The sequence below is a fragment of the Meriones unguiculatus genome, chromosome 6 (genome assembly GCF_030254825.1).
Source record: "Meriones unguiculatus strain TT.TT164.6M chromosome 6, Bangor_MerUng_6.1, whole genome shotgun sequence".
NCBI lineage: Eukaryota > Metazoa > Chordata > Mammalia > Rodentia > Muridae > Meriones > Meriones unguiculatus.
The window spans coordinates 89,107,593-89,134,063 of NC_083354.1; the positions used below are offsets into that span (position 1 = coordinate 89,107,593).

The following is a 26,471-nucleotide window of genomic DNA, read 5'->3' on the forward strand; positions in this document are numbered from 1 at the left end:
AAAGGAGCAGACGTTTATTTATTATCTATCATTAGCTTATAAATAATTTTATGTTTAGCCCATATAATAAGAATTTGAGGCGAATTTAAATGTGGGCTAAGAGCTTCAAGGGACTACTTTTAATTCTGTGCTTGACAATTCTTATTCTTTCTGTGGGATGATCTTTGTTCGAGGCCATCAGTGTGGGACAGGGGCATGACTGCCAAGCAAGACAACCTCTTACAGCTTACAGTGTTGGTTCAGAAGTAACTATAGATCCTTAAAGCACTTAGGGTATTTAATGCAAATGAATATTTGCTCAGATTTCCAACACAAAGATTAAAACAGATACAAATAAATAAGCTTTCTAAGTGTCAGTGGATACTAGCTTGAAAACAGCTATAAGCAATCTTAGATGGAAGGTAACATCTTGTTAGTTGAGAGTAATTATGTAACAGTATCAGAACTTAGTTGAAGAAAAGGTCATGTACTCCTAAACTGTGTACTCCGCCTGAATGATTGTTGGATTTCCCCTGTTGTGGGCATGAGCATTGTTGGATATGGCACAGGAAACTCTGGGCCCACAGAAGACACACCATCAGAAGAAAACTTACTTGAGAGAGCTAACAGAAAGATAAACTTCTGAACATGGTATGGGGAATGGGTGCTTTCTCCTTCAGATTAAGAAATTTACATCTTTCTATCAATAGGCCTGTTCCTGAGCTTTGAAAGAATTCTCCCAGCCCAGGAGATGGGATTGTGTGAGCAGGAAATAGGAAATGAGTGCCAAGAGGCTCTCTGAAAGACACAAGACTCCCTGAGGTCAGGATATAAGGGGACTGGAAGGACAGCCTTGGTTGTTGAGTCCAGTCTGTGGTTCTGTTTGGGAGGTGGTATGACAGCCACTGGGAAGGAGTGAGAAAACACAGTGATCATCCTTTGATGCTCTTTCGAAGATGTGCAAGGATTCAAAACTGACTGTGGATGTCAGCCACATATGGTCCCTGTGACACAGCCACAGATCTGAGTGCAAGGAGAGTAGGGTGTAAAGATTAGGTGTATACGAAGAATGGGCTGTAGGAAGAGAGACTGAGCTCAGCTCTTCCTAGACAAGGAAACTGTAGATTGTGGGAGAAGACACAAGAGGAAAGTGATGAATCCTGTAGATTGTTAAATCACGTGTGGTAACTAATTCAGAGACAAAAAGAAGAAACAGATTAATGGGGAAGCTTTCTTCCTTAAGAGATTTAAATGTGTTGTTCTCCGGAAAATAGTGTGATATGTAGTCTTCATTAATAGAAGTTTCTAGTAAAACTCCACAATGGAATTTCCACTGTTTGCTCACTCCCCTGCTATGGCAAAGCAACCTTTTATAGTATAGTCAAAATTTTATTGTATTTTCAAGGAACCTAGAAAAGCGAGGTTTCAGTAAAGATAGCTACAAAGAATCGGGAAAACGATTCCAATAGTTGTTACTAGGTGCAAGGTATTCGCCTATCAGAAGCTACCTAGAACATGTGCTGGGAAATCAGTGAACTGCACCCTGGGATACTGTTGCTTCAGCCAGTTGGATCTATGAGCAGTAGGTCCAATCAGAAATTTGGAAAAAAAAAAAAAAAAAAAAGAGGGTGATGATGAAAAAAGCAATTTAAAATATGTAGGAATTGCTCCCTGCTTTTCTCTTTTCTTCCCCTCCTCCCACTTTCTCCTTCCTTCCAGGTCTTGCTGTATTGTCCAGGCCAGTCTCAGGATCCTGGGCTCCAGAAATGCTTCTGCCTTTATTTATTGAGTAGCTGTCACTTTTCAAAGTACAAGCTACCCAGTCTTGGAAACTTTTATGCCTGAGTTTTAGGTACCTACATTAAGAAGATGTAATAGCATCTAATTACAGGCTTCTGAAGATAGAGGAAAGAATTTCAAATTATTGAAAACATTTGCTCCTATGTAAAAGTAGAAGGCAGGCTAGACTAGAATGTAAACAAAAGGATGTAAACTAATGTTAGAATTATGCTTATAGGATTATTTTTAAATTTCACAGAATTCAGGTAATTCTATTACTAGAAAGATATAAAAAAGAGGAATTCACTATTGGGCAAAATAAAGAAAAAATATGTGTTCAATTTTAAAATTATTATTTTTATTTGTGTGTGTGTGTACCTATGTGAGTTTATGTGCATATAGTATGTACAGGTTCCTGTGGAGGCCAGAGGACTTTCTATTTCCTGGAACTGGAGCTGAAGGCTCGGAACTGAACCCAGGTCCTTTACAAGAGCAGTAAGTGTCCTTAACCATTGCACCATCATTCCATTCCCTTAAAATGTATTCTTACTAAACTCATGGGTTAAAGAATTAAAATAAGCAGCTTTTAAAAGAGACTTCAGTGCTGTATTCTATTTTTGATGCTTGTGTCAAAAATAAAACTATAAAATTAACAACACAAGTCATAGGCACAATAATGACCTAAGAAATATACATTTCTATCTTATGTGTTTGATAACCATTTATGAGTGAGTATGTACCATGTGTGTCTTTCTGCTTCTGGGTTACCTCACTGAAGATGATCTTTTCCCAACAATCTATACTCCTAAAGAAGCTACACAACAAGGAAGACCCTAGGGAAGATGCTCAATCCTCATTCAAAAGGGCAAACACAATAAGCAGGAGAAGACAGGGGAATAGGACAGCAGCCTACCACAGACAGCCTGTGAAAGACTCCACTAATTGAGGTATCAAAGCAGAGGCTGAGACTCATAGACAAACTTTGGGAAGAATGCATGGAATTTCATGAAAGAAGGGGGAAACAGAAAGACTTGGAGGGGACAGGAGCTCCAAAAGGAGACCAACAGAACCAAAAAAATTGGGCCCTGGAGACTTGTAGAGACTGATACCCAACCAAGGACCATGCATGGAGAGGGACCTAAACCCCCCTGCTTAGATGTAACCCATAGACTAATTCTCCAAGGGAGGTCCCTAGTAAGGGAAGCAGGGGTTGTTTATGGCATGAACTCAGTGGCTGGCTCTCTGGCACCCCTGTGGGGTGCAGCCATGCTAGGCCACAGAGGAAGACAATGCAGCTAGTCCTCATGAAACCTAACAGGCTAGGGTCAAATAGAAGGGGAGGAGATCCTCCCCTATTAGTAGACTAGGGGAGGGGCATGGGAGGAGATGAGGAAGGGAGGATGGGACTGGGAGGGGATGAAGGAAGGGGCCACAGCGAGGATACAAATTGAATAAATTGTAATAAATAATAATAATTAATAAAAATGCAAAAAAGGAAAAAGAAGTATACATTTCAATTAATTATCCAGGTTACCATTTAATTCATTTAAGATAAATATTTGACAAATGAGAAATTTAAAACTTCATATCTAACATTATTTTCTCCAAAAGTGAGCCATGGGCTCATTGATTTGTTTGTTTATCCATTTGTTTGTTTATTCATTAATTTACTTATGATGTCCTCACCTGTGTCTTTTTGGGTCCTATATCCAGGCCTTGTACAAACTTTTCCAAAAAATTCTTTACGGCCTCCCAGGGATAAATACTGTTTGATTCATCGCACACAACCACAACGTCTACAAGTGAAGGGCAAGCTGCACAGGAAGAGATGAAAGAGAACACAATTTCCAAAGGTAAGTCAAACCTCACAGCCATGTCAACCTCGGACCTACAGAGAGGATGGGTGGATCCTGGAGCCTTCCCCCCTTAACTTTGCTCAGACCTCCTTTACATTCATGACTTACCCTGAACTGCAGGTGAGAAGCTGGTCAAGGACAGAAAGTCTGGACTGACGTCAGAACAAATTCCAGTTGCGTAGTACTGATTTCCACACTGATGGGCCCACAGAGGACCACAGGTCTTCAAAGAAAGGAGAAAATAAAATACACACACACAGAAAATGTGACTTTCTACCTCTCCATTTACGGAACAAACAACCTGTCCACTCTTTGCTAAGATTCACAAGATATATAAATATGTATGTGTGTGTTTGACATGTATGCATGTTTTTGTACTACTTTTGTTCCCAGTGTCCTTGGAGGCCAGGAGAGAATGTTGGGTGCTGGGAATTGAGTCTCGGTCCTCTGGAAGAGCAGCCAGTGGTCTCCATCAGTGAGACATCTTTATAGCACCTGCTTAGCCAGCTTTTAAAACTAGCAAGTCCAAAATGCCTTTGAAGGATTGGAGAGATAGCTCAGTGGTTAAGAGCACTGGCTGCTTCTCCAGAGGACCTGGATTTAACTCTCATTTCCCACACAGCAGCTAACAACCTTCTAACTCCCGTCCCAGGACATCTGACCCCTTCTTTTGGTTTCCATAGGCACCTGGTATGCACCTGGTGTGCAGAGATTCATTCATGTGGTTGAAATAATAATGCACTTTCAAAAGTCTTCTTAAAATGCTTTTGAGTGACCATCCTCTTGGAAGGCTGTGAGGACAAACAGAAGGGAACAGATGTGCACCCACATGATGGGCCTTCAAGAGCAGAGATGGGACCATTGGGGGGTAACTGTCAATGGGCAGCTAAATGGGCAGCTAAATGCTGTGAGGATTGACTATTCAATGATCCATAAACATAAAACACTCAGAATGCAGTCAGGGGAAGAGCGTGCTGCGTTGGTATTGTTATTGTGGTTGTTTGAGCATCACATAACCTCTTATCCCTTCCATCCAGGACTTTTTTTTTTAATGGAAACCAAAAACCCAACTACCTCTAAGGACAGGCAGGAGGCATCCTCCAGAGTGCCTCAGCCATGTAGACACCGTGGCAAACAAACAACACATTTCTTGCATTCCAGGGAAGGCCACTGTGTTCCTATTTACCTGGTGTATTTGACCCTGAGATTATAAAGGAAAAATCTGAGTGAAAAACTACACTTGTAAAGCACATTAACACACTAAACAGCACAACTGAGGCTGTGAACTTCAACCTTGCTATAAACTATTTCCTTACATCGAGTTTCAAGTTCTTTCATTTCCACTTTCTGTCTACCAGGTCAGCAAAGCTGGCTGGTATTCGCTTCCTTGCTCATAGCATACATATTCTAACTCTTAAGAGCGCCATGTACGCAGCTCCCATTCTCTCCTCCACAGCTCTTTGATGAATGCTGAGAGCTGCTGAATGAATCATGATTAAAGCACACAGGAGATACTAGACTCTACAATATTAAATTTTCTGGATGAAAAATAGGAAAGAGAAGTCAAGTCCAGAGATATTAAAAGTTACCTAAAGAGTTTCACATTATGTAAAGCTGTGATCTATACATAGAACATTGAACACATCAGTTATTAAAACTGAATAGAAAAGTGTGGAGTTATAGGAAGCGATTGGAAAACAAAAAGAATTTATTTGACCCACTGTTAGAGGCTTAATCCTAGCAGCTGTGCTCATATTTCATGCTCAGTGAGCAAGCATGGTTTTCCTCCCATAAAACTGGAACATTTTGCCAATTAGGAAAAAGTAAAGTCATTGTTGCTTCTGGCAAGTACACATACACACACAGACACACACACACACACACACACACATGCACATGAACATGCACACGCACACGCACAGGATGACAATCGTTGATGCCATTTCTGCACTGTCAATTGTTTTATCACCTTGGAAAATAACACATTAAGTATGCAAGAATAGAAGCTCTTTTTCACAAGCAATGGAAAAGAGCATTAAGAAGTTGAAGTTACAATATGCCAATTGTTAATGCCAAAACATTCTTGCTTTAAGCCCAGAACTTAAGAAGGTTCAGAAATATGTGATGATTGTCAGTCTTTTCCACATAATTTTTCAGAGGATCTCAAGTCTCTGACCTTTTAAATGTGTAAAGAGCTTGGTCTCTCCTTCCTCCCAACTCCATTGCAGTGACTACTAATTCTCCTGTAGGATTTTTTTTTTAAATCTAGAATTAAGGACTAAAACTTTTAAAGTACATCCACAATCCATAATTCTCAAGATATTCTTCTGACTTAGCCAACTACAAAAAATAAACAAAAAGCATGAAATCAACCCGATTATAAAGATCAAAGAATGTAACAAGGACACTTAGCAAGTTATTTGTATGCTTTTGTATACTGATATGACACATATGATAACCAACATTTAAATTTTTTTTAGTGGAAATAAAGTGGTCTGAATGTAAATATCTGTTAGTCTAAATAAAATGATAATATTGGCTACATTAAAAAAATCCAGTTCAAAAAGAGCAAGATTTTAGTTCAGTATGTCATTAGCAAAGACAACCTGGGCTTTTGAAGATAAGTTTTGCAGAGCTGTCTTAACTAGACTAGTGGTTCTCAACCTCCTTACTGCTGTGACCTTATTTAATACAGTTCCTCATGTTTGGTTGTGACCCCCAACCATAAAAATATTTTTGTTGCTATTTCATAACTGTGATTTTGCTATTCTTATGAACTGTAATGTAAATAATAGATATGCAGGATATTTTATATGCAACCCCTTTGAAAGCATTGTTTAACCCTTAAAGGGGTTGTGACCCATGGGTTGAGAACCTTTGAACTAGAGGATTCTTATATGAGCCAGAAGAAATTTCAGATATGAGTTAGTTTTTACTTGTCTTCTGACTTTTAGCGGGTGGGGTATGTGATTTTTTTTCACTATTTATACAAATATTTTCAACAATTTTCTGTATTAAATCTAAGCCCAGAAATTCTTCTTCCCTTCAGAAATTTTCCTTTCATAATGTATTAGGAAATAAGTCAGAGAGGAAGCAGATATATGACACAAGAGAGAGTTTCCCACTTTACAGAGGTTCACATTAGCCAGACCTTGGCTCTGAGCCCTGTCCGAGGGATGGAAGGTCCTCACGCATGCTCCTTGAGGGGGCAGAAACAGGACCTGGGATTCTGATGGTTTCCACACCCACTAAGCACAACTTTCCAGGGCAAAAGGCTTTTTACTCTCCCCACCTCACTCAAAGCATTCTACTGTTTCGATTAATACTCAAGAAGGCTGTCTATGAACACTCAGCTAGCAAACTTGATCCAAAAGCAAACTTCAGTGATTAAGTCTGCAGATTATGTTTGATAGGGGTGATGTCAGGAAGACACTGACCACAAATTTTCTCCAGAGAAGTGAGGAGCTGAGAGGAAACACTCACTAGAAAGCCGCCGGTCCCCGAATTCCTGGTGAGGGTCAAACCCAGGCTCATGTTGGTTTTTATCTCAGTAACATTTGAGATGCTTGCTGAATCTTTCAAAGAGAAAGAGATTTAAAAAATAATTACCACTTACGTAAGGCCGTAATAAAGCAAACAGGCAGACTTATGTTTTTACATAGGTTGGGGTATAGTATAACATATCCCAGAACAATTATTGTACAATGATGAGTGAGGCTGTGGTGCCTGCAGCCACTCACAGCTTACCCCTGAACATGAGGCTATGGAACAGCTGCTCTGCCAGGGAATTTAAATAGGTAGTTTTAAAAGCAAAGTGTCCTGACATGAGGACACCATGCAGGCACCACACACTTCCGTTTGTCATCCTGACTCAGGGGTTTTGTTTTTAATCAGGAGTGTTTGAAATGCTCTTAATGAACACCATTTGATAGTCTCTGGTTCAAAGTAGTAGGAGGATTAAAAGAGAAAAGGGGCTGGACCAGCCAGGTGAAATAATAAATGAATCTGTCCCTCTAAGCCAAGACACCAAGCAACTACCTGACTATTTCTTCTCCTGAGCCATTAAACCCCACATTTCTCCCTGGTAGCATGACTTACTCATGTTCTCCAGTTTTAGGCAAGCCATTACTATCACTTTCATTACTCCTTAGCTGGGTTGCTTCCCTCATTTCCCAGGGCAACTGTTGTAAAACTTCAATTTGACCCCCGTTCTCTCAGTCTCAGCGAGAAGCTTGCACTCTGAGGTGAGGAATCACACTTTCTAGTGAGGTTGGTTGTGAGCACTGAGGGTGAGGGTCACTCGCTGATGGAACTCATCCCACCCCCCTTCCTTTCTGCCTTAGAGGAGGAGACCTTCTCCTCAGATCCATCCTCCCAGGCACCAATGACTGGCGAGATGAAAGCTGCACTATCCTTGTCAGTATCTGCTTCCTTCTTGCCCCCGCTGTGGACACTGTCTCTTTCTGGAAAGTTATTAATCTTGTTGCCCAGTACAGATGTCCTCCCACGTCTCCTGCACTACTGGCTTCTAGAAATGGAGGCTGGCTGTCCCTCACTCCTTGGACTTGTTTCTTTCTAATTTCTTTTGTTTGCTCCCCCCCCCACACACAGCCCCTTTGGACTTATAACTATGTTATTACATAGGATTTGAAACAGTACAGAAAGAATATAAGGGAACGCCTATGTATATCCTCTTATTTTAAATTTATTTCTATGTAAACATTTTGATAATAAGGCAGTGTGCCAGGTCACGTGTTAGCTTAGAACTAAATACATGTATCCGTCTTCTTAACTCCTCACATTTTACTGCACATACTTTAGGATTGTTTTGCTGAATATCCAGCTACACATCAACACTGTTATTTTTCCTCTGCTGTCTAAACTATAATTGACCCCAAAGCAAACCCCAGTGTTTAAATCTGCAGATTCTTTAATAAGAGTAGCACTGGGAAGACACCAGCCACACATTCTCTCCAGAGGAATGAGCAGCGAGCTTCTGAGAAGAAAACTTACTAGAAAGCCACCACCGAAGTGCTCAAACACTAGCATGACACGGTGGATTGAGGTGATACAATAAAATTAGTGGGTTGTTTTTTTTTTTTTCCTGTAGTGCTGAAGATTAAACCTAGCCCCTCTCAGACTTTTGGAACTACCATTCAGCTACATGCCCAGTTGTTATAATAAAAATGCTGAATATCAATTCCATGTACCGTGACTGTTCAGGACTTTTATTACCACACCCCTTTTAAGTAAACTGAAATTTTTTTGCTCTGTCCTCATACTTCATTGTAGCATTTGCCATCACTCACCATACGACTCACTGCAAATACGCTTATTAAGTACCTACGCTTATTGAGTCAGAAATGAAGTTACAAATTTGGCATGGAGAGTCTATAGGGGGTGCTTCTGCTTTTTGATCTAAGATGAGTGTGCATGCATGTACGCATGCGCATGTGTGTGTTCAAACTCGCTTAAAAATTTGGATTTGAACTGGTGTCCATACGATTAAATAAACAAAGGCATAAGGCTATCTGCATTTCTTACGGCAAAATCAGGACCTATTTTTATTGTCCTTGTTTGACTGAGTTTCTGACCCATGAGCTTTTGCTGTTTGTAGAAAGATCACGCTGCTAAATACAACTCACTTTGCAGATTCAGCTTCTCACACGCGGTAGTGCGTAGGTCCACAGGGCACTTGTACACATCTCCCATGCGGTTTTCGGGAAAGCCACTCCATGGGGAACCAACCAGTAGCCTGGAAAGAGGATGTTCTCCTTAGTCATATCATGGTATGGACATTTTATTAAAGGTTGGCAAAAAAAAAATCACATTTAATTTCAGTCTTATACAAATGCTCAGTTCATAGGCATTCATTTATAATTTGAGTGGTTTCCTGTCCTCACAGCCAACCAGGACACTTAATGCATGTCTGTGGTATGGCTACTTTACAAAGCACCCTGAGATGTTTCTCTGCAGCAGCCAGAGAAGCATAATGCATATCACAGTATGAGCCACACAAGAAATTTCAAGTTTTCTATTAGTCAGCCACATTAATACAATAAAAGTGACAGGAAAAATTAATTTTCATGAAGTATTTTAACTTCCCATGATACAAACTAGTGTGTAGTCAACATAAAAATTTTCAATAAAAGTACTTTTAGTCCCCCCCCCAACACACCCACAATGTCTTTAAGATCTAGTGCATGTTTTGTACTGGGAACACATATGTACATGCAAGCTACATTTTAAGTAGCCAAAGGGCACGTGGGGCTTGAGGCTCCTCTTTGTGTTGGCGTATGCTGAAGAATGACATCATATTCATTCCTACCCAAGAGTGACAACTGACATTTTTAGAGTTCTTTCTAGGCCATTAGTGCTGTCACAGCCTTCGTAGTTTAGGCAGTGAGTGAGTTACCGAGGTGGCTTTACGGTTGCTGCCTTTGTAAAGAGGATACTTAGCAGAAGTACTGAGCGCTAGCACCTTGGAGATCTGGCTGGGTGGAATACCGGGTGCGCATCTCCAGTACAGGAAGAATGCGGTGCTCACATCCTTCCTCTGGTTAATTTCGCTTCCTCCTAGAGACGGCTTCTCCTCCCCACAGAAACGTACACTGGATGTTTATGCTCACAGGGTACTGACTAGAAAGAGGCCATGTGCTGCTTAACCATTTTTCTCTTATGCATGTGTGTTCATGTGTGCAGATGCATGCACGTGTGCGAGTGATTATGGGCATGTGTGCATGTTAAGGCCAGAGGGTGACCTGAAACACTACTGACCTGCTTTGAGATCTGCTAGAAGATCCTCAGTTAGGCTGTGTTGGCTGGCCAGGAGGCCCTATGAATCCACGTGTTTCTGCCTCCCTAACACTGGAAATAAGGGAGCCACCATGCCCAGCATTTTCACATGGGGACTGGGGATCAGGGTCATGCTAGGAGACAAATACTTTACCACTAGAGCTGTTGCCCAGCCTTGTCAGGTTGATCTTCAGAGGCCAGAGCAGTTTACTTCTGGTAAACACCCAGTTGCTAAGGAAGTACATTTGCTATACTGTTAGTTAAAAAGATTATCTATAATTTTTTTCCATTCTCTGCTGATAATTTGTCATTATCCATTACACTTGTGCTGCATGCTAAATGTTACAGAGTAGATACATAGAAATCTAAGAAAGACTGCTACCTACTATCTCCAGCAAAACTGTTTAACAAAGACAACCAACAAAACAATTATATGAGAGAGAGATGAAGGACAAGAATTAAGCTTTTCTGTGAAACAAAACTTAAAATGGTCAAAGGATGCAAAAAGAAAAAAAAATCAGACATGAAGGCTAAAAAACAATTTATAGTTCAATAGTAAACTTATCTTATTCATTGTGTAGAATTATTCTTAGATAACATTCTGGATATTTTAATTCAGTTAAGTTTTGAAAGATTTTAGTCCTCTTATAAACAAATAATTTAGCATCACCCATTAAAAAGTTACTTGTACTCAACATTTCAATCACATTAAGCACATAGATTCTTGAACAGTCAGAAATCTGAGTGATGGATATAAAGTTGCTACCATGTTCACTTTAATGGTTTGAGGCTGCTGGGAGAATTTGGCATGCATGTTTGAGCAGATCTGGTGTTCTTCATGACCACTCAGAAGAAATTAGGGTCTCATTTGTACTGTGAAAAGTGTCTTACAATAGCTCAGGCTTCTCCGCTTTTACTAGTCTATTGTTCACTTACGGGGTAAGAACACAGCATTCTTCTGATTTTTGTGCACAGAGATATCTTAAAGAAGCAGCCAATATGGCCCCCGATTTCCTGTCCAGCTCTGTCTTATTCCCGTATTATCCTGGGATTGAAGAGTCTGGTCTTATGGAACTCAATTCTCCAGACCAGAATTTCTTCTGCTTCCAGACCCTCATACATGACATGCCAATTCCACCCATGGCAGGGTCTATCCACCAGATCCATTCTCTTGGGGAACCCTCCCTCCAGAAAGCCATCTGACTCTCCAAACCCTGAGGACTAGCTTCTCCAGTAGATATAAAGTTTGATGAAGGCCAAAGATACTGTGCCTGGAGGTCTAAATATTTGTTGAACAAATGAATAAAAAATAATAATTATATATGAATATATTGTATATAATATACAGAGCCAAGAGAAAGGAATATACTGACTGGTTTTAAGCTATTTTAGATTCAGTGTCCTCATTCTACAATGCATCAGAGTTATACTTCTAAAAAATATAATCTTTGAAATTTAGTCTTTGCAAATGTCATACATGCAAACAGTGTGTTTTTTACCTGTCTTGATCTTAACCCCCCTCCACTCCCAAGCCAACACCTTTATCCCCCAGTACTTCTCCCGAGTGTCCTATTAAAAGTAACCTACTGACTCCAATTAGAGCTACCCACAGGCACATGGGTGTGGAGCCCACATCCCTGAAGAAAATTGATGTTTCCTTCCCAGCAGTTACCAATAGCTCCCCAGCTAGGAGGGGCTTCTCATGTGTCTTTCCCCATCCATGATGGAGTGTTAACTGGCTTGATCTTATGCAGATCATGTGGAGATAGAACACAGCTGCTGGGGGCTGATGTGTTCCGTAACTACGCACATCCAGAAGCCATCATCTCCCAGCTTAACTCCCCCACCCCCTTGGCCGCTGCATTCTTTTGTCTCCTCCCCAGTCTGCATAGTTTCATGTCGAGATGTTGATGTAAATGACCCATGAGAAACTCAGCACTCAGTGTTATTTACACCTGGCACTTTGACCAGTTATGAGTCTCCTTGCAAAAAAGAAAAGAAGGTTCTCTGGTGGTCAAGGTTGAAAGCATAAAGGAGTATGGACTGCATAGTCTGTTTAGGGAGAAAACAACCCATGATAGTTAATCTTCACGGTCAAACTTGACTGGATGTAGGGTCACCATGGAACAACACCTCTGGCTGTGTCTGCACAGGTTATTTCCCAGAAGGTTGGCTTAAGACAGGAAGATCCACCCTGAAGATGGGCAGCACCCATCGATGGCCAGGGCCTTCGAGCCAATGGAAAAGAGAAATGTACTCCTTACTCTCTGCTTCCTGACCATAGAGAAATGTGACTAGCTGCCTCATGCTCCTCTCCCTCCCCCCGAGCCTTCCTCACCATGATGGCTGTCACCTCAAACCGTGAGCTAAAATGATCTGTTGTTCCTCAAGATACTCCTCAGGAATTTTGTCACAAGAGCAAGAAAAGTAACTAACAGAAATACATTAAGACAACGAGTTACATGAAGTGTGGCTCTGGGCCTTGCCACTCTGGGAACTTCTGTTAACTCTAGTAAATCTTACAATATTTTGGAATTTACGTGAGGATTTAAAAAAAAATTATCTTATTTAATCTTCAAGAAAAATCTGAGAATACATGATCAGCATTTTACAAATGGAAGCACTGAAAGAGAGAGAGGAGAGAGAGAGAGAGACATGAGTGATTCGACCCTTATCAAACGCTTGGTCAGGTCAACTGTGCCCTTTTGGACGGCCGGGTTGTTCACCTCCAGACAGCACTCGCTTTTCTTCCATGCATGGAGTCTTAGCACAAGTCTGGGAAATCTATCTGAACAGATGAGATAAGCTCTAGAAATTGGATGGGGTAGAAACTGGAAGCAGAGGGCCAGGACACACTCACTGGGAACAGGTAAAAGGCTGTGTTGTATTAAAGGGAGTCATAATTCAGATCCCTGACAGGGTCATCCTTGTGAGAGCACACACACACGCACGCACGCACGCACGCACCAAGACCCAGGCCATGCTCTTTGCAAAGAGTGTCAAGGACAGAGTATGTTCAGTACATGCCAGATTTGATCATACTGATGATTTCTGTTCTGCACATTTCCACATCGCCTCATCAAAGCCCATGAGAGACACACTGAGAAAGTAAAGTGTTTCTCATTGCTCTGTCTTCCAGTGCCTTCAGCAGCAAGCACACAGCACCAGCTCTTTGCTAATCTCCATGAGAAGAAGCGAGAGATACCTGCTGCTTCCTGCCCCACTGAGCACCTTGATGGGCAGCTCCCTCGCCTGCTTTTACCTCTTCTGAGGATTCTGGATTGGTTAACCTTGAAATTGCAGAGGGGTTAAGATGTCACCACCACCATTGATACGGAGACTGTTGTGGCTCTCCTAAGGTGAGCAGACACGAGGAGGAGGGGGAGGCTTCCTTCTGTACCGCTGTGTGCCACTCAATAAGGAGTCCACAAAAGGAGTGGAATGGCAGACAAATACCACAGATAAACTCATCTGCTTCATTCGCTCTCTCAAATTCTTAACACAGGACAGGAGGAAACAGTACGAAACCTGCCATCTGAGGGGTACCTGAAACACAAAGGAGTCCTGGTCCCCAGTTCACACATGACTCACTTCATAAACACTGTAGCACACCTGGAGTTCACCTACAGCCAGCAATTCCAGGGAAGGGTCTAGACCACTTCCACAGCTTTTACTGAAAACACTCCCCCACTCTGCGGCAGACATCTCCTCACACCCACGGGCTCTCATGGAATCCTCTTCCTGACAGCTCACCCTCATGAGGGGAGGCTATGACATCACCAGAGGCCACTCCCAGGGAATCATGACACTCTTAAAGTAGCCGACAGGAAGTTAAGGAGACCAGCACTGTCAGCCATAAAATTTTATGGACCTCTAGCTGTAAGAGGGAGAGGTACACCGGGACAAATGTTACAAAGGGAGGTACGGCATCCACAGGTGGGAAAACCGTGTGGAAACATGACAAGACCGCTCCGTAGTTGTAGATTTCATTGAGTCTCAGCCAGAAAAAGAATAGAGCTGTGTAAATAACCACAATGATTCCACAAATTAAACAAAAGCTCAGGATATAAACGTCTCCTTTCCTGCAGTGAAACTGGGAATTCTTCCAAGACTATCTTAACTAACACTTACTGTTCAATTACATCATGGTAAAATAGTCATTATGCAGACTCCCAGAATGCAGCCAATTTGCCCACCTCCAGTGGAATTCAAAGCGCTTTGTTTAGTTAGTAAACATTGTTTATGGAGGTGTAGGTCAATTTCCAACCGACAGTCGAGGAGCTACTAAAAATGCCTTCTATTGGTCTCTGGGTCTCTAAGCTCTTCAGGCTTTATTTAACAGTACAGATTTTTATAGTGATTGCCGAAAATAGTATAGTATCATCGAAGAATGTTTACTGAGTGCCTTTGGGATGGACATGTTACACAACTCCAGGAGTCACCGTTCTTACGTAAACTGTATGTCCTTGCCTTGTACAGCAGACCATCTGTGAGGCTGTGAATGGTGACAAGACCTACTTTCTCAGTCAGGGTGACTATTGCTATGATACAGGACCATGACCAAAAGCACACTGAGGGGGAAAGGTTTTCTTTGACTTCCACTTCCATTTTGCTATTCATCACTGGAGGACGAGGGCAGGAACTCAAACAAGGCAGGAACCTGGAGGCAGGAGCTGATGCAGAGGCCATGGTAGGATACTCCTTTCTGGGTTGGTCCTTATGGCCTACTCTGCCTGCCTTCTTAGAGAACTCAGGACCACCAACCCAGGGATGGCCCAACTTACAATGGGCTACACCCTCCCCCATCAGTAACTAATTAAAAAATGCCCTACAGGCTTGCCTACAGCCTAATCTTGTGGAGGCATTTTCTTAATTGAGGCTTTCTCCTCTGGTAATTCTAGCTTGTGTCAAGTTGACATAAAAGTAGCCAGTACACCTACTATGGACCGTACTCAATTGTAGGTACTAAGGACACGTTGGTGAATAAGTCCGTAAAGAAATTCTGGCCTCAGATTTACATTCTAGGGAGAAGATAGATAATAAATCTAGTAAGGGAACCGTGTGGTGGCAGAGATTGGTGCTTTGGAAGGAAGATGTTTGGAATAAAGTTAGAAGTGTGGGATGGAGAGTAACCTTTATTTGAATTGCTAGAAAAGGACTCACTGGGGAAAAAAAAAAGGTGATATTCAAGACTAAAAGAAAAAAAAAGTCAGGAGACTTCGGTGAAAGAGTAGCCTAGGGTTGCAATAAGAATAACAGTTCATGGCTGGGGAAAAGAGCAGGGGACAGATTCAGCCCTCAAGGGACCAGATCACATACAGAACTGTGTGCAAGTAGAAAGTCTCTCTCTTTGTTTTTTAGCTCAGTAAGAAAGGCTTCAGGGGGTTGAGTAGAGCGAACAACGTGATATATTTTTGGGAACTGTAATAGATGCTTCTTTGAAACAATTGCATTGGAGCCATGCGGAAATGGGCCAAGTGTTTGGAAGGTTTCTGCAGTCTCCTAGGTAAAAGGTGATGGAGGCTCAGAAAGGCTCAGAAAACTGCAGGTGGTGAGTACTTGTCTCATTTAAACTAGTTGGTCAAAGTAGGGCCCGCAGGATTTCTTAAGGTTGTCTTTCAAAGAACAATTACACAGAGGAAGGAAGAAAGAGGGACAGAAGGACAGGAGGAAGGAGGGGTTAAGAGATGATCCCAAGATCAAGAAAAGTCCCTAAGAACTAAGAATAAGCATCATCATCAAAAGGATACTGTCAGCAGAGGCAGATTATGAGATGAAGAAGCTCTGTAACCCCAAAGGGGACTCCTTGCTTGTGACTAGAAGCCTACTCTATGTCATATCTGTATCAACACTATTATTTCAAAGCCCGCAGTGCATGAATAAGATTATCATTCCTTTATCATTCAAGGTTATTGACAATACAGGGTATCTGGCAAGTTCTAAATAGATCCTTGCTTCTTGCTAGTAAATGGAAAAGGTGTTTGTGAATGGAGGACGTCACCCAGGAAATGCTGCCCCTCAGGGAAAGGGGAATGCAGGTAGACTTCATCTTTTAGGTAGTAGTATTGCTATTCCAAACTCAGCATCAAGCTCTTTGGCATAAGTTAAAAGCAAAGTTAGCATGTCAGCCTCCTGCTGTGACCACAGACTCTTCAGCTTCCAAATTGATTCCCGAAGTGGTGAGATGGCAAGGCCCTCAAGGTCTCTCAAGGTCACAACAGAGTCTACCAACCTCCCTATGGCTAAAGCATCTTAAACTTGTTCTGCTTCATGAAATTCCTAGAAGTTAATTTTCTTACTGCAAACAAAGGAGCCAATGAGACACTGATTATTGCTGCAACTCATCCTCCAATGTTAAAAATGTTATGGTGAGTAATGCTGAGATACTCACCATAAAGCGTTATGATGCTACAGAGCCCTTCACTTTTACCCATACTACAGAAACAAGTATAGTTTTTAAGGTTGCTACATTTCAGACAACAAATCCCAGCTCTCTTCTGGGTGCTTCAGCAGCTTTTCTTTCTTTCTTTCTTTCTTTCTTTCTTTCTTTCTTTCTTTCTTTCTTTCTTTCTTTCTTTCTTTCTTTCTTTCTTTCTTTCGTCAGAGATAAACACTAGAATAGTAACAGCAACGTAAAATCACATGATGTTTTATAAAGGACTCATATGCATTATCTCAACACACTCAGGCATTTGAATACCTGGTCTCCAGTTAGTAATACTCTTTGGGAAAATTTTGGGAAGTGTGGCCTTGTTGGAGAAAGTATGTTACTAGGGGCAGGCTTGGAGAATGTATAGCCCCACCCTAATTCCACTTTGCTTTTTTTTTTCCTCTCTGATTTTGATGGCGACATGGCCTCTTAGCTTTCTGCTCTTGTTGCCTGCTGCCATGTCTCCTCATAATGGACTCACCTCTCAGTTAATATCACCCAAGTAACTCCTTTCTTTAGGTTGCCTTGGTCGTGGTATTTTACCACAGTAACAGAAAAGCTATGAGTACAGTCTCTCGGTGGCACTTTCCTTTCCTTCTAAATCCACAATTCTGTCATGCTGGGTCCACATAGAACTCTCTAGACAAGAACTCAATGCTTGCTCATCATAGAGAAACTAAAGTCATTAGCAACTACCTCCTATCTATGCCACTTGGCATTTCCCACATCCATGTTCTGAAGGAGGAAAATGTTGGAGATGGCTGGGTGCTAGAAAGGTATGTATGCGAAGGCTCTTTATATTCTTGTAAATAAACTTTGTTCTGGAGCAACACTCAAAATTATCATGGGAGAGTATTTGACAGGATTTCTTGGGAGTGCAGAAGATTTTACACAACTCATTGATATGATCTATTCCAAGCATTCTAGATCAGTAGGCATCTTCCAGGTGTGAGTCCCAAATATGTGGGGTGTTTGTGTGTGTATGAGCACCACAAACTCATCTCAAGAATGGATGATATGAGAAGCAAGTTAGAGCAAGGAATATTTAACACACACACACACACACACACACACACACACACACTTTGATGTTTGCTACAAAACTGAACATTTCTTCTTTCTATCTGACTTTTATTTAAATTTCTTCTACAGAGACATTTGTTGGAAGGCTATCACATGTATAGTAAATATAGAACTTTACTAAAATTTCTCTCAAACAAAAAAAAAATTAAAGCAATAGTCTGTGCCTGTATGTACATGAACTGGTTTTTCTTTTTGCTGCTATATTCATCCATAGTCCTCTCTTTATAAGGAAGTAGAATGTGTCCATTCTTTACACAACAAGAAAATATATTTCCATGACTGGAAATAACACTCATTCTTAGTCAGTCTTTGTCTCACAAGTGATTTCAGTTACAATGACTTTGAATCATGTAATGAAGTCATATTATTCTTGGGGCAAGCCTTTAGATTACACAGAGAAACAGTGCATATCACAACCAGTTCCAGGAAATGATCTTAAACGTGGCTCGGGCCCTTGTCGATTTGTTTCAGATAAGGATTGCATCATCTATGTTGAACATCCTGTGTATGAACTTCAGGCTGGAGGCAGGCTGGCCCTCCTCTGCCTACACAGAAGGAAGAGGCTTTGCTCTTAGCCAGAGGGCTGCACAGCAGCTCTGCTCTGAGGTCACCTTGCTTTGAAAACTGTGCAGCTCATAGGAAATGGCAGAAAAGGCTCACCAAGTAATAAAGAGAGGCTACTTCTGTAATTAACGTAGTCTAGAGTGCAATAAAAACCTAATAAATAAAGCTACTAAGATAGCCGCGTTTGCTTCATCGAAATCTAGTAGATCTTGAAGTAAAACATGCTTATATTCTTGGCAATGCAGGACATGCGGGACAGCTCAAACTGTGTTCTAAAATAAGTGTGATTTAGGAACACTCCTTCCAGAGGCTTCAGCATGTTAGAAGAAAAGGGCTCGGAGCTAGAGTCCAGGGTGAAACAGATTGTAAAGAAAGTTAAGGGAAGCAAAGAAAAAAGGTGGTAAAACTTGCTTCAGAGTAAGTGGTAAGAGACAGATGAGTTAAAAGGTCCTGAGTGTGTGTGTGTGTGTGTGATGTATTGACTCACAATTTATTGAAAGAATTCCTAGCAAAAGTTAACTTCATTAGGATCAGAAGGAAAGTTAATGTTTAAACAGTTTTCTCCACATCTGCTACTTCCATAACGTCTGGGCAATTGTCATAAATTAGGAGTGGGGAAGGGCCCAGCGCCAATTGTCAAAACAAACAGCCCAGGTTTCACATTATTTTTCCTCCTCGCCGTGAAGGTCACCTGCCCTGACTGAGGACTACTGAGCACTAGCACGTTGTCCTTAGGAAGACCCGACGGCAGAGTCAGGCTAATGACGTGGTCCATGAGGAAATCTTTAATCACTAGTGTCCTAGGCCTCGGAAAGAAAAAAAAATGCTCCATTACTGTTGAGCTAATGGAGGTAGAGGCATGAGAGCAACAAAAACACTAGCAATTACAAGGCTTGGCACTGGATTGCCCCTTCTCTCTTGTTCATACATTCCTATTCTGCATATAAATCTTCCTCCTAGACTGTTCTACTCTGGCGCGTGAGCCCCATGCTCTGCATTTTCTGTACCCCATATAGGCTCAGTGTCCAGTCCACGATGGACTGGATAATTCTTGTCCATGGCTTGGCATGTTTTATTTCTTTTCTTGGTACGACTGAGACAGTGAGCGATTCACATAAGCCAGCCCACCAGCTCTCTCATTCTTACCTTCCTAGGATTCAGCCCCTCAGACAGAAGTCCTGTCTTATCAGTGTGGTGCATTGTATCTGTACAGGCTGACGGTTAGATACCTGTTAAAGGGAAGGAAGGCCCTGATCTTAGCTAAAAGTTTCACCTTACTGGAAAGCTCCATGCTGGTAAGGCATTAATCTGAGCAGTCCTGGAAAAGCCTTGCTTACCAATAAGCCATTGTCTCATGTTTATAAGGGACGTTGCAGGAAGGCTAAGGCAGGATTTAAAATCATCCGATGTCCCGGGTTTTGATGTCACCAGGTCAGCAGCACCAGAATTTCAATATTATCTGCTAGGACCAATGCCTTTTAACAATGTCTTCAATTCTTACAGAGAGAAACCACAGGGATGACTCAGTTTCCCAGGATTCTGCCTGTTAGGTCCCTGTCCGCTCTTTGTCATTTTAGTCTTGTTCAAGTTCTACCACGTAGCCAGTGGTTGAGTTACTCTCCAAGCCAATTGACTTATCATCTCTAATAGTATCTACTACAGATGGTGGTTTTCCCCCTTAGACTTATTATACCCCAGCAAAGCTGATACTGGGTGGAAAAAAAAACACACCTCAAACTCAATGCCAGATTGCTCTTAGCTAGACTGTGCCTTTCCTGACGACCACTGGAGTTCACAGGATCTTTTCTTTAGCCTATACATCTCAAAGTAGTCTCAAATAGCTTACCTTTTAGGCTATCTGTGGCGAATAACTTGGAAGTAGGCCTTTTATTAAGACATGCACCAAATGGTTATTCTTTAAAATTTTTTAAGATGTATTTTAATTATGTGTTTATATCTGTGTTCAAATATGTGCATGTGAGTGGAGAAGTCAGAGATCCCTGGAGTTGGGATTATATGCCGTTGGCAGTCATCCCGTGTGTGAACTGGAAACCAAACTCGGGTCTTCTTCAAGAATAGTATGCACTCTTAACTTTGGAAGCATCTCTCCATTCCCCAAAATAGTTATGAATTCCTTTGGGAGCAGATTCAATGTTGGTGTTCATTAGCAACACAATGAACTGTATAAAAAGGTCAAAAACTGACCTGTATCACCTTTATGGCTTGCCTTCTTTTCTATGTTAATCAAAGAAAAAAATTATAATTGGAAGGACTGCGGCTCCCTCCTGTACTCCAAGGGATTGCAGTAAGTGTTAGGCCTTGTATGTTTAGCTTGACTGTTCTCCTTCTCAGGATGACAAACTATTTCCAGCCTCGACTGCTTTCTGGATGCCCTCACAGGAAGTTGTCCAGGCTCTTCTCCAGCCCACCTGTCTCCATCAGTTTAATCCTAGCTCAATAGTTGATTCTTCTAAGTGCCTTCTAAGATGAACCATGATAGCTTTTTGTTTCCTAGTTTCACAGATAAGCATGCCCCTATGTAGAAACGACATGGCTTAAAGGAGTTGTTGTTTTATTTTTGTTTTGTTTTGTTGTGTTTTGGTTTTAACTCGGTGGATTAAAGAATTTAACATCAGTTCACAACGTGAAGGTTATGAATAGCAGTTCTCATGTGAAAGTCACCTGAAGTCCATGTTATTGTTCAAAAGCATCTAGAAGGTGAAGATTAGGCCCCAAAGCCCTGGGCTGCATTTGTAGAGTTTAAGTCCTTGTGCCACAACAGGGAGGTAGGTTCCAAGAACTTGTCCTCCACAAATGGGCATCAAAGTAAACAGGGAAGGAACTTGCCATCCTCAATATAATTTTCAGAGTCATCTAATTTCCTTGAGTTTTTTTTTTTTATTGCTTTCACAGGAAACATATATATATATATATATATATGTGTGTGTGTGTGTGTGTGTGTGTGTGTGTGTGTGTGTGTATTTCATATATATAACTTTTTATTACTTTCACGGGAAAAATAGTAATGGGGATATATAATATCATTACATATATAAGAAAATAATATTAGAAGATGATTATTTTTAAAGTTCAAGGAAGGTTAGTTCAAATGGTAAGGAATGAAGGCAATATCTGTCTATTATTGATCTATCAGGCTAATGGTTTAACATTGGTATTGTCAATAGAATTTTTAGAGAAAGTTCTCTATCTGGGCTTTCTCCCCACTAAAAAGTGCCATTGTAGTATTCCATTATAAGTCTACAGTAATCAACTTGTTAAAAAAAAAAACAAAAAACAAAAAACAAAAAACCAACTCTCATTTAAACCCTGCTCGGATATAGCCCATGGGAGCTCAGTATCCAAGTGGGTTCCTAGTAACGGGAACAGGGACTATTTCTGACATGAACTCAATGGATGGCTCTTTGACACCATCCCTCCCCCGAGGGAGCAGCAGCCTTGCTAGGCCACAGAGGAGGACATTGCAGCCAGTCCTGAATAATAAGCTAGGGACAGATGGAAGGGGAGGAGGAGCTCCCCTGGGGGGGGAGATGAGGGAGGGAAGGTATGAGGGAGTGGGCTAAGGCTGGGATACAAAGTAAATAACCTGTGATTAATATAAAAAATTATTAAAAAATATAAAAAAATAAAGCAAATGAGAGAACTAAATGTGCCCTTCACTCCACCCAAACACACTGTGGAGAGGCCAGCACATTTTTGTGGGGTCTGGGCCAGCCAGAGTTACACAGAGAGACTGTCTAAGAACAATTTCAAAGCACTACCCATCAACATTATATTCACTCATCTGGATAAACAAATGGATTAAAATATTACATTTATACAATATTTCTTTTGAAACAATAAGAAAGAGAATAGTCTTACCAGTTGCCTTGTGGGTTTATAAGCTGCTGCACTGCATAGCCAAACTGCTCCCTTGAAGATCCAGAAAATATTTTTGCTCCTGGGAGGCCAACATTGTATGCCAGACAACTTAAAATACCTATTTCAAATTGAAAACATAGTCCAGATTTACATTTTTTAACGAGTATATGTTTGTTAAGGAACATGTTTAATTAAAAGAAAAGGAAGAAAAACCTTGTTTGACTTGATAACTATGCTCATTATCAATGTTGATAAGAATAGCTACTACATCTAAGCTACTTACTTCTGTGGGCCCTGGCAACAGACTAGATACTCACATATACAACTCATCCTCAAAGCAGTCCCAGGAGACAGTCACCAAGTATACTTTCACTTCACAGAGGTTTTTGAGGGTCTCTTAAGTCAGTGGTAAGGCCAGGATTTGGTCAAGACACTGGGCTCTGCAACTATTGTACTGTCTCTAAGACTTATGAAATGATTTAAATTCTATTTGTCCTTTCTCACAGAGCAAGACTCTAAGCTAATCATGCACAGGGTTTGTTCTTGACATGGCTTCATATGAAATGTGTGCTAGAGACATAGTGCTGGCGAGGGAGAGAAGTCATAGCCCAGAAAAATGAGTATCATTTGTTTTTCAGAAAATGATGCTTTGCAAGATTAAGGTCAAGAGAATGGTGCATTATCTTTTTATTCCAGTGTAAGCTGCCAAAAGCACTTTTGTCTTTTGATTTTTCTTCCTTAATGATCCATAATTGACATCATGAAAAATAGAACAAAGACCAAAGAAGACAACACCTGATAGACTTTTTTTTTTTGATGGCAAGGAAGAGAAGAGTAGATTTAACTTCCTCTGGCACTGGAAGCATGAATGCTGGGAGTCCTCTGCTCTGTAGAAGCAGATCTTTGTGGATTTTGCATGGCATCAACATTAATCTTTGTAGAGCCTAAAAAAGAGTGAACTCTTCCAGTGGACACAGTTCCTGTACCCCGTGTCCTCAGAAGATTTTACTTTTGGGACAGCCTGAAGCTGTGTGGTCTATTGTTCCAGGCACAGAAAGCCTGGGTGAGATGGCTTTTAAATTTTCATTTATTTATTTGTTATTTATTACAATTTATTCACTTTGTATCCAGGCTGTGGGCCCCTCCCTCATCTCCTCCCAATCACACCCATCCTCCCTCTTCTCCCTCTGTGTCCCTCCCCGAGTCCACTGATAGGGCAGATCCTCCTCCTCTTCTATCTGACCCTAGCCTATCAAGTCTCATCAGGACCGGCTGCATTGTCTTCCTCTGTGACCTGGTAAGGCTACTCCCCCCAGGAGGAAGTGATCAAAGAGCCAGCCACTGAGTTCACATCTCCCTGTTCCTCTTACTAGGAAACCCACCTGAAGTGAGGCCACATCTGAGCAGGGGTTTTAGGTCCTCTCCATGCATGGTCAGTCCTCATCCATAAGGGCAAATAGGATGGACATTGGAAGAGGGAGAAGACAGGGAACAGGAGCCTACTACAGAGGGCCTCTGAAAGACTCTACTGATCAAGGTATTGAAGTAGAGACTGAGACTCACAGCGAAACTTTGGGTAGAGTTTATGAAAGAAGGGGGAGACAGAAAGACCTGGAAGGGACGGGAGCTCCAAAAGGAGAGCAACAGAGCCAAAATGGCTTTTTTTTTTTTTTTTACCACTGTGCTTCTGAACTTAGGGGAGGGGATCCTCTAGACAGCTCCAAAGGAAAAGTGAAGTCAGCATCCAAACTCTGGGGACTTGGAGTAGTCAATGTGTCTTTTTAAGTGCCAAAAATACTCTGCTGGGCGTTCGCTCACTCAAAAAAGCCCAGCTCATTATTTCTTAGAAATACAAACTTGCCAGGAAGAAAAGGGCAAGCATTAATTTTGAAATGCTCTGTGACACAATCTGCACATTTGCAAGTTTGACCTGTAACTTCCGTCTCTTCCTAGGCACCACTGTTCCTTTTTACTGAGAAAACAAAATGCCGAAGAAAATCACAACAAATTAAGCCGAACACTGAAACTGGCATTCAGAATGCTGTTGTTTCTGATAAGTACTTCGTCTTCACCCCGCTAGGCAGAACTTAGCAAATGCTGTTTGAATGTTAGTCAGTTTTTAAATAGATCAGTTAAAGCTTGAGGACGTGATGTCAAGCTCTTCTCATTTTAAACATGTCTACCGCTGGAAAGAATGTATGTAGCTGGACACGCAATAATGCAACTGTGTCCTACTATTAAACTAAACTTTAACAAATCATGTACTAGGAAAAAGAATCAGGATGGAGTTCATTTTGTTACTTAGTGTTAAATTTTATGAAATATTGTGTGTATAAGCAGCTTTATTTTACTTAATGACAAGTGTATGTTTTAAGAAATGTGTTGTTCTGTGATTTTGTTACTATGCAATCAAAAATTCAAATAAACATGCAAGATCACTATTACACTCTTGGCAAACAAACTATTTACAAAATTTTATCTTTTTTTCATATATTTTGATCATATTCTTTCCTTTCCCCACTCCTTTCCATCTCTTTACCCATCCTTTCCTCTTTCTCTCTCTCTCCTTTTGTTTTTGTTTTTAGTTTTGGATTTTTTTGAGACAGGTTTTTCTCTGTGTAGCATTAGCTGCCCTTTGTAGACCAGGCTGGCCTTGAACCTTAAACTCACAGGGATCCAACTGCCTCTTCCTCTCTGAGTACTGGGATTACAGGCATGAGCCACCATGCCTGGCTTCCCTCTCTCTTAAGAGTCCACCCTACTCTATGTTATCCAGTTGTTGTTTAATAAAATGCTGTTATACAGTATATACATATACATCTACACATATAGCATGCACATTATTATATATGCATATAAGTGTATGTTATGATTGATTTACAAATAAAGAAACTGGAGTTCATGTTAGCAGTCTATATTGTCAATGTACATATATTAACATTTTTGGACAAAATTTTCAAAAATGGAAGAAATTATTTCATGTTTCTGTTTAAAACTCCCCAAGGTCTTGTAGCAGGGACAAAATCCAGTTTCTGCACATAGCTTCTAAGGTCCTTCCCTACCTGGTGCTCATGTAGCTTTCTAACCTCATCCCTCAGCTTTCCCCTTGCTTCACTGAGTCCCAGGCATATACATCCCTTTTCCTTCTGTCCTTGAACACACCTTGTCCAGAACATTCTGGTCATGGCCTTTGCTACCTGCCTTCCTGACCATAGTTTCTCCAAACTCTAGATTTATGTTTTGGAAATCCTTCATTGTGTTTACCTATGGCCAAATAGTCTCTGTTCCCCTGGTAGGGACTTCCTTGATCACTCTATTTAGCAACAGCATCCTCCTCCAATGCTATGCCCCTGCAATGACAATTACCTGCAGTTTTCTCATGTGTTGATATTTCTTTGTCTCTGCTTCTGCCAACTAAAATGCAAGCTCCTTGAGAGAACAGGCCTGGTTTTTGCTAACCCATATTTCTCAGCAGTTAAGGTAATGCGTGTGTGTGTGTGTGTGTGTGTGTGTGTGTGTGTGTGTGCAGGCACGCGCACGGGTGATGTACATGGCTAGTGTACAAGTTCATGCACATGTGGAGGCCAGTGGACAACGTCAGGGATCCTATTGTATCACACCCTTGAGAAAGTCTTTCACTGAACCTGGAGCTAGACCAGCAGCTATGAAGGCCCAACATTCTCCTGTCTCCACTCCCTCCTTGGTGAGGGAAATTGGATTCATGGCCGGTTTTGTGTTGGCTTTACATGGGTCATGGGGATTTGCACTCAAACCCTCATGTTTGCACAAGAAGTGTTTTTTACCCGCTTAGCTCTCTTTACGACCTCAGCACTTAACTGAACAAAACATAGTTTACTGAACAAAACATAGTTCAAATGAACACATATCTCTCAACGACAATTTTGAATATAAACAAAAATGACAATCAGGAGTCATATTCCTCAAGTAAGTACAATTACTTTTTTCTCTCTATAGTTTAAGTCATAGACGTATCATATTATTCATTATCCCACTGTATCCAGGATTACACCGAAACCTGCTACATCCTAATGATTAAGTCTTCACGCCAATGGCAGACTTATCCTGATTTATTGGAACTCCAGAAT

General features: G+C 41.2%; 1 protein-coding gene and 1 long non-coding RNA gene across 3 annotated transcripts in view; one reads left to right on the forward strand and one right to left on the reverse strand.

Moving 5' to 3' along the window:
* The window catches only part of Itga2 (integrin subunit alpha 2), a 107,692-nt gene that overhangs the window by 48,485 nt on the left and 32,736 nt on the right, over nucleotides 1-26,471 (reverse strand). The window contains exons 2-6 of the mRNA XM_060385731.1: nucleotides 22,366-22,483; nucleotides 9,260-9,369; nucleotides 7,098-7,189; nucleotides 3,723-3,837; nucleotides 3,445-3,572 (exon numbers count right to left, since the gene is read on the reverse strand). Of these exons, the coding sequence (XP_060241714.1) occupies nucleotides 3,445-3,572; nucleotides 3,723-3,837; nucleotides 7,098-7,189; nucleotides 9,260-9,369; nucleotides 22,366-22,483 (563 nt within the window). The remainder of the gene's footprint in view (nucleotides 1-3,444; nucleotides 3,573-3,722; nucleotides 3,838-7,097; nucleotides 7,190-9,259; nucleotides 9,370-22,365; nucleotides 22,484-26,471) is intronic.
* On the forward strand, nucleotides 3-24,811 carry LOC132654724 (uncharacterized). 2 transcript variants are annotated; one of them, XR_009592418.1, is made up of 5 exons: nucleotides 3-2,253; nucleotides 2,537-2,705; nucleotides 3,472-3,611; nucleotides 13,549-13,768; nucleotides 24,319-24,811. It is a non-coding gene; the product is annotated as an uncharacterized LOC132654724 (long non-coding RNA). The 2 variants fall into 2 exon arrangements; XR_009592419.1 differs by having other exon boundaries at nucleotides 2,570-2,705.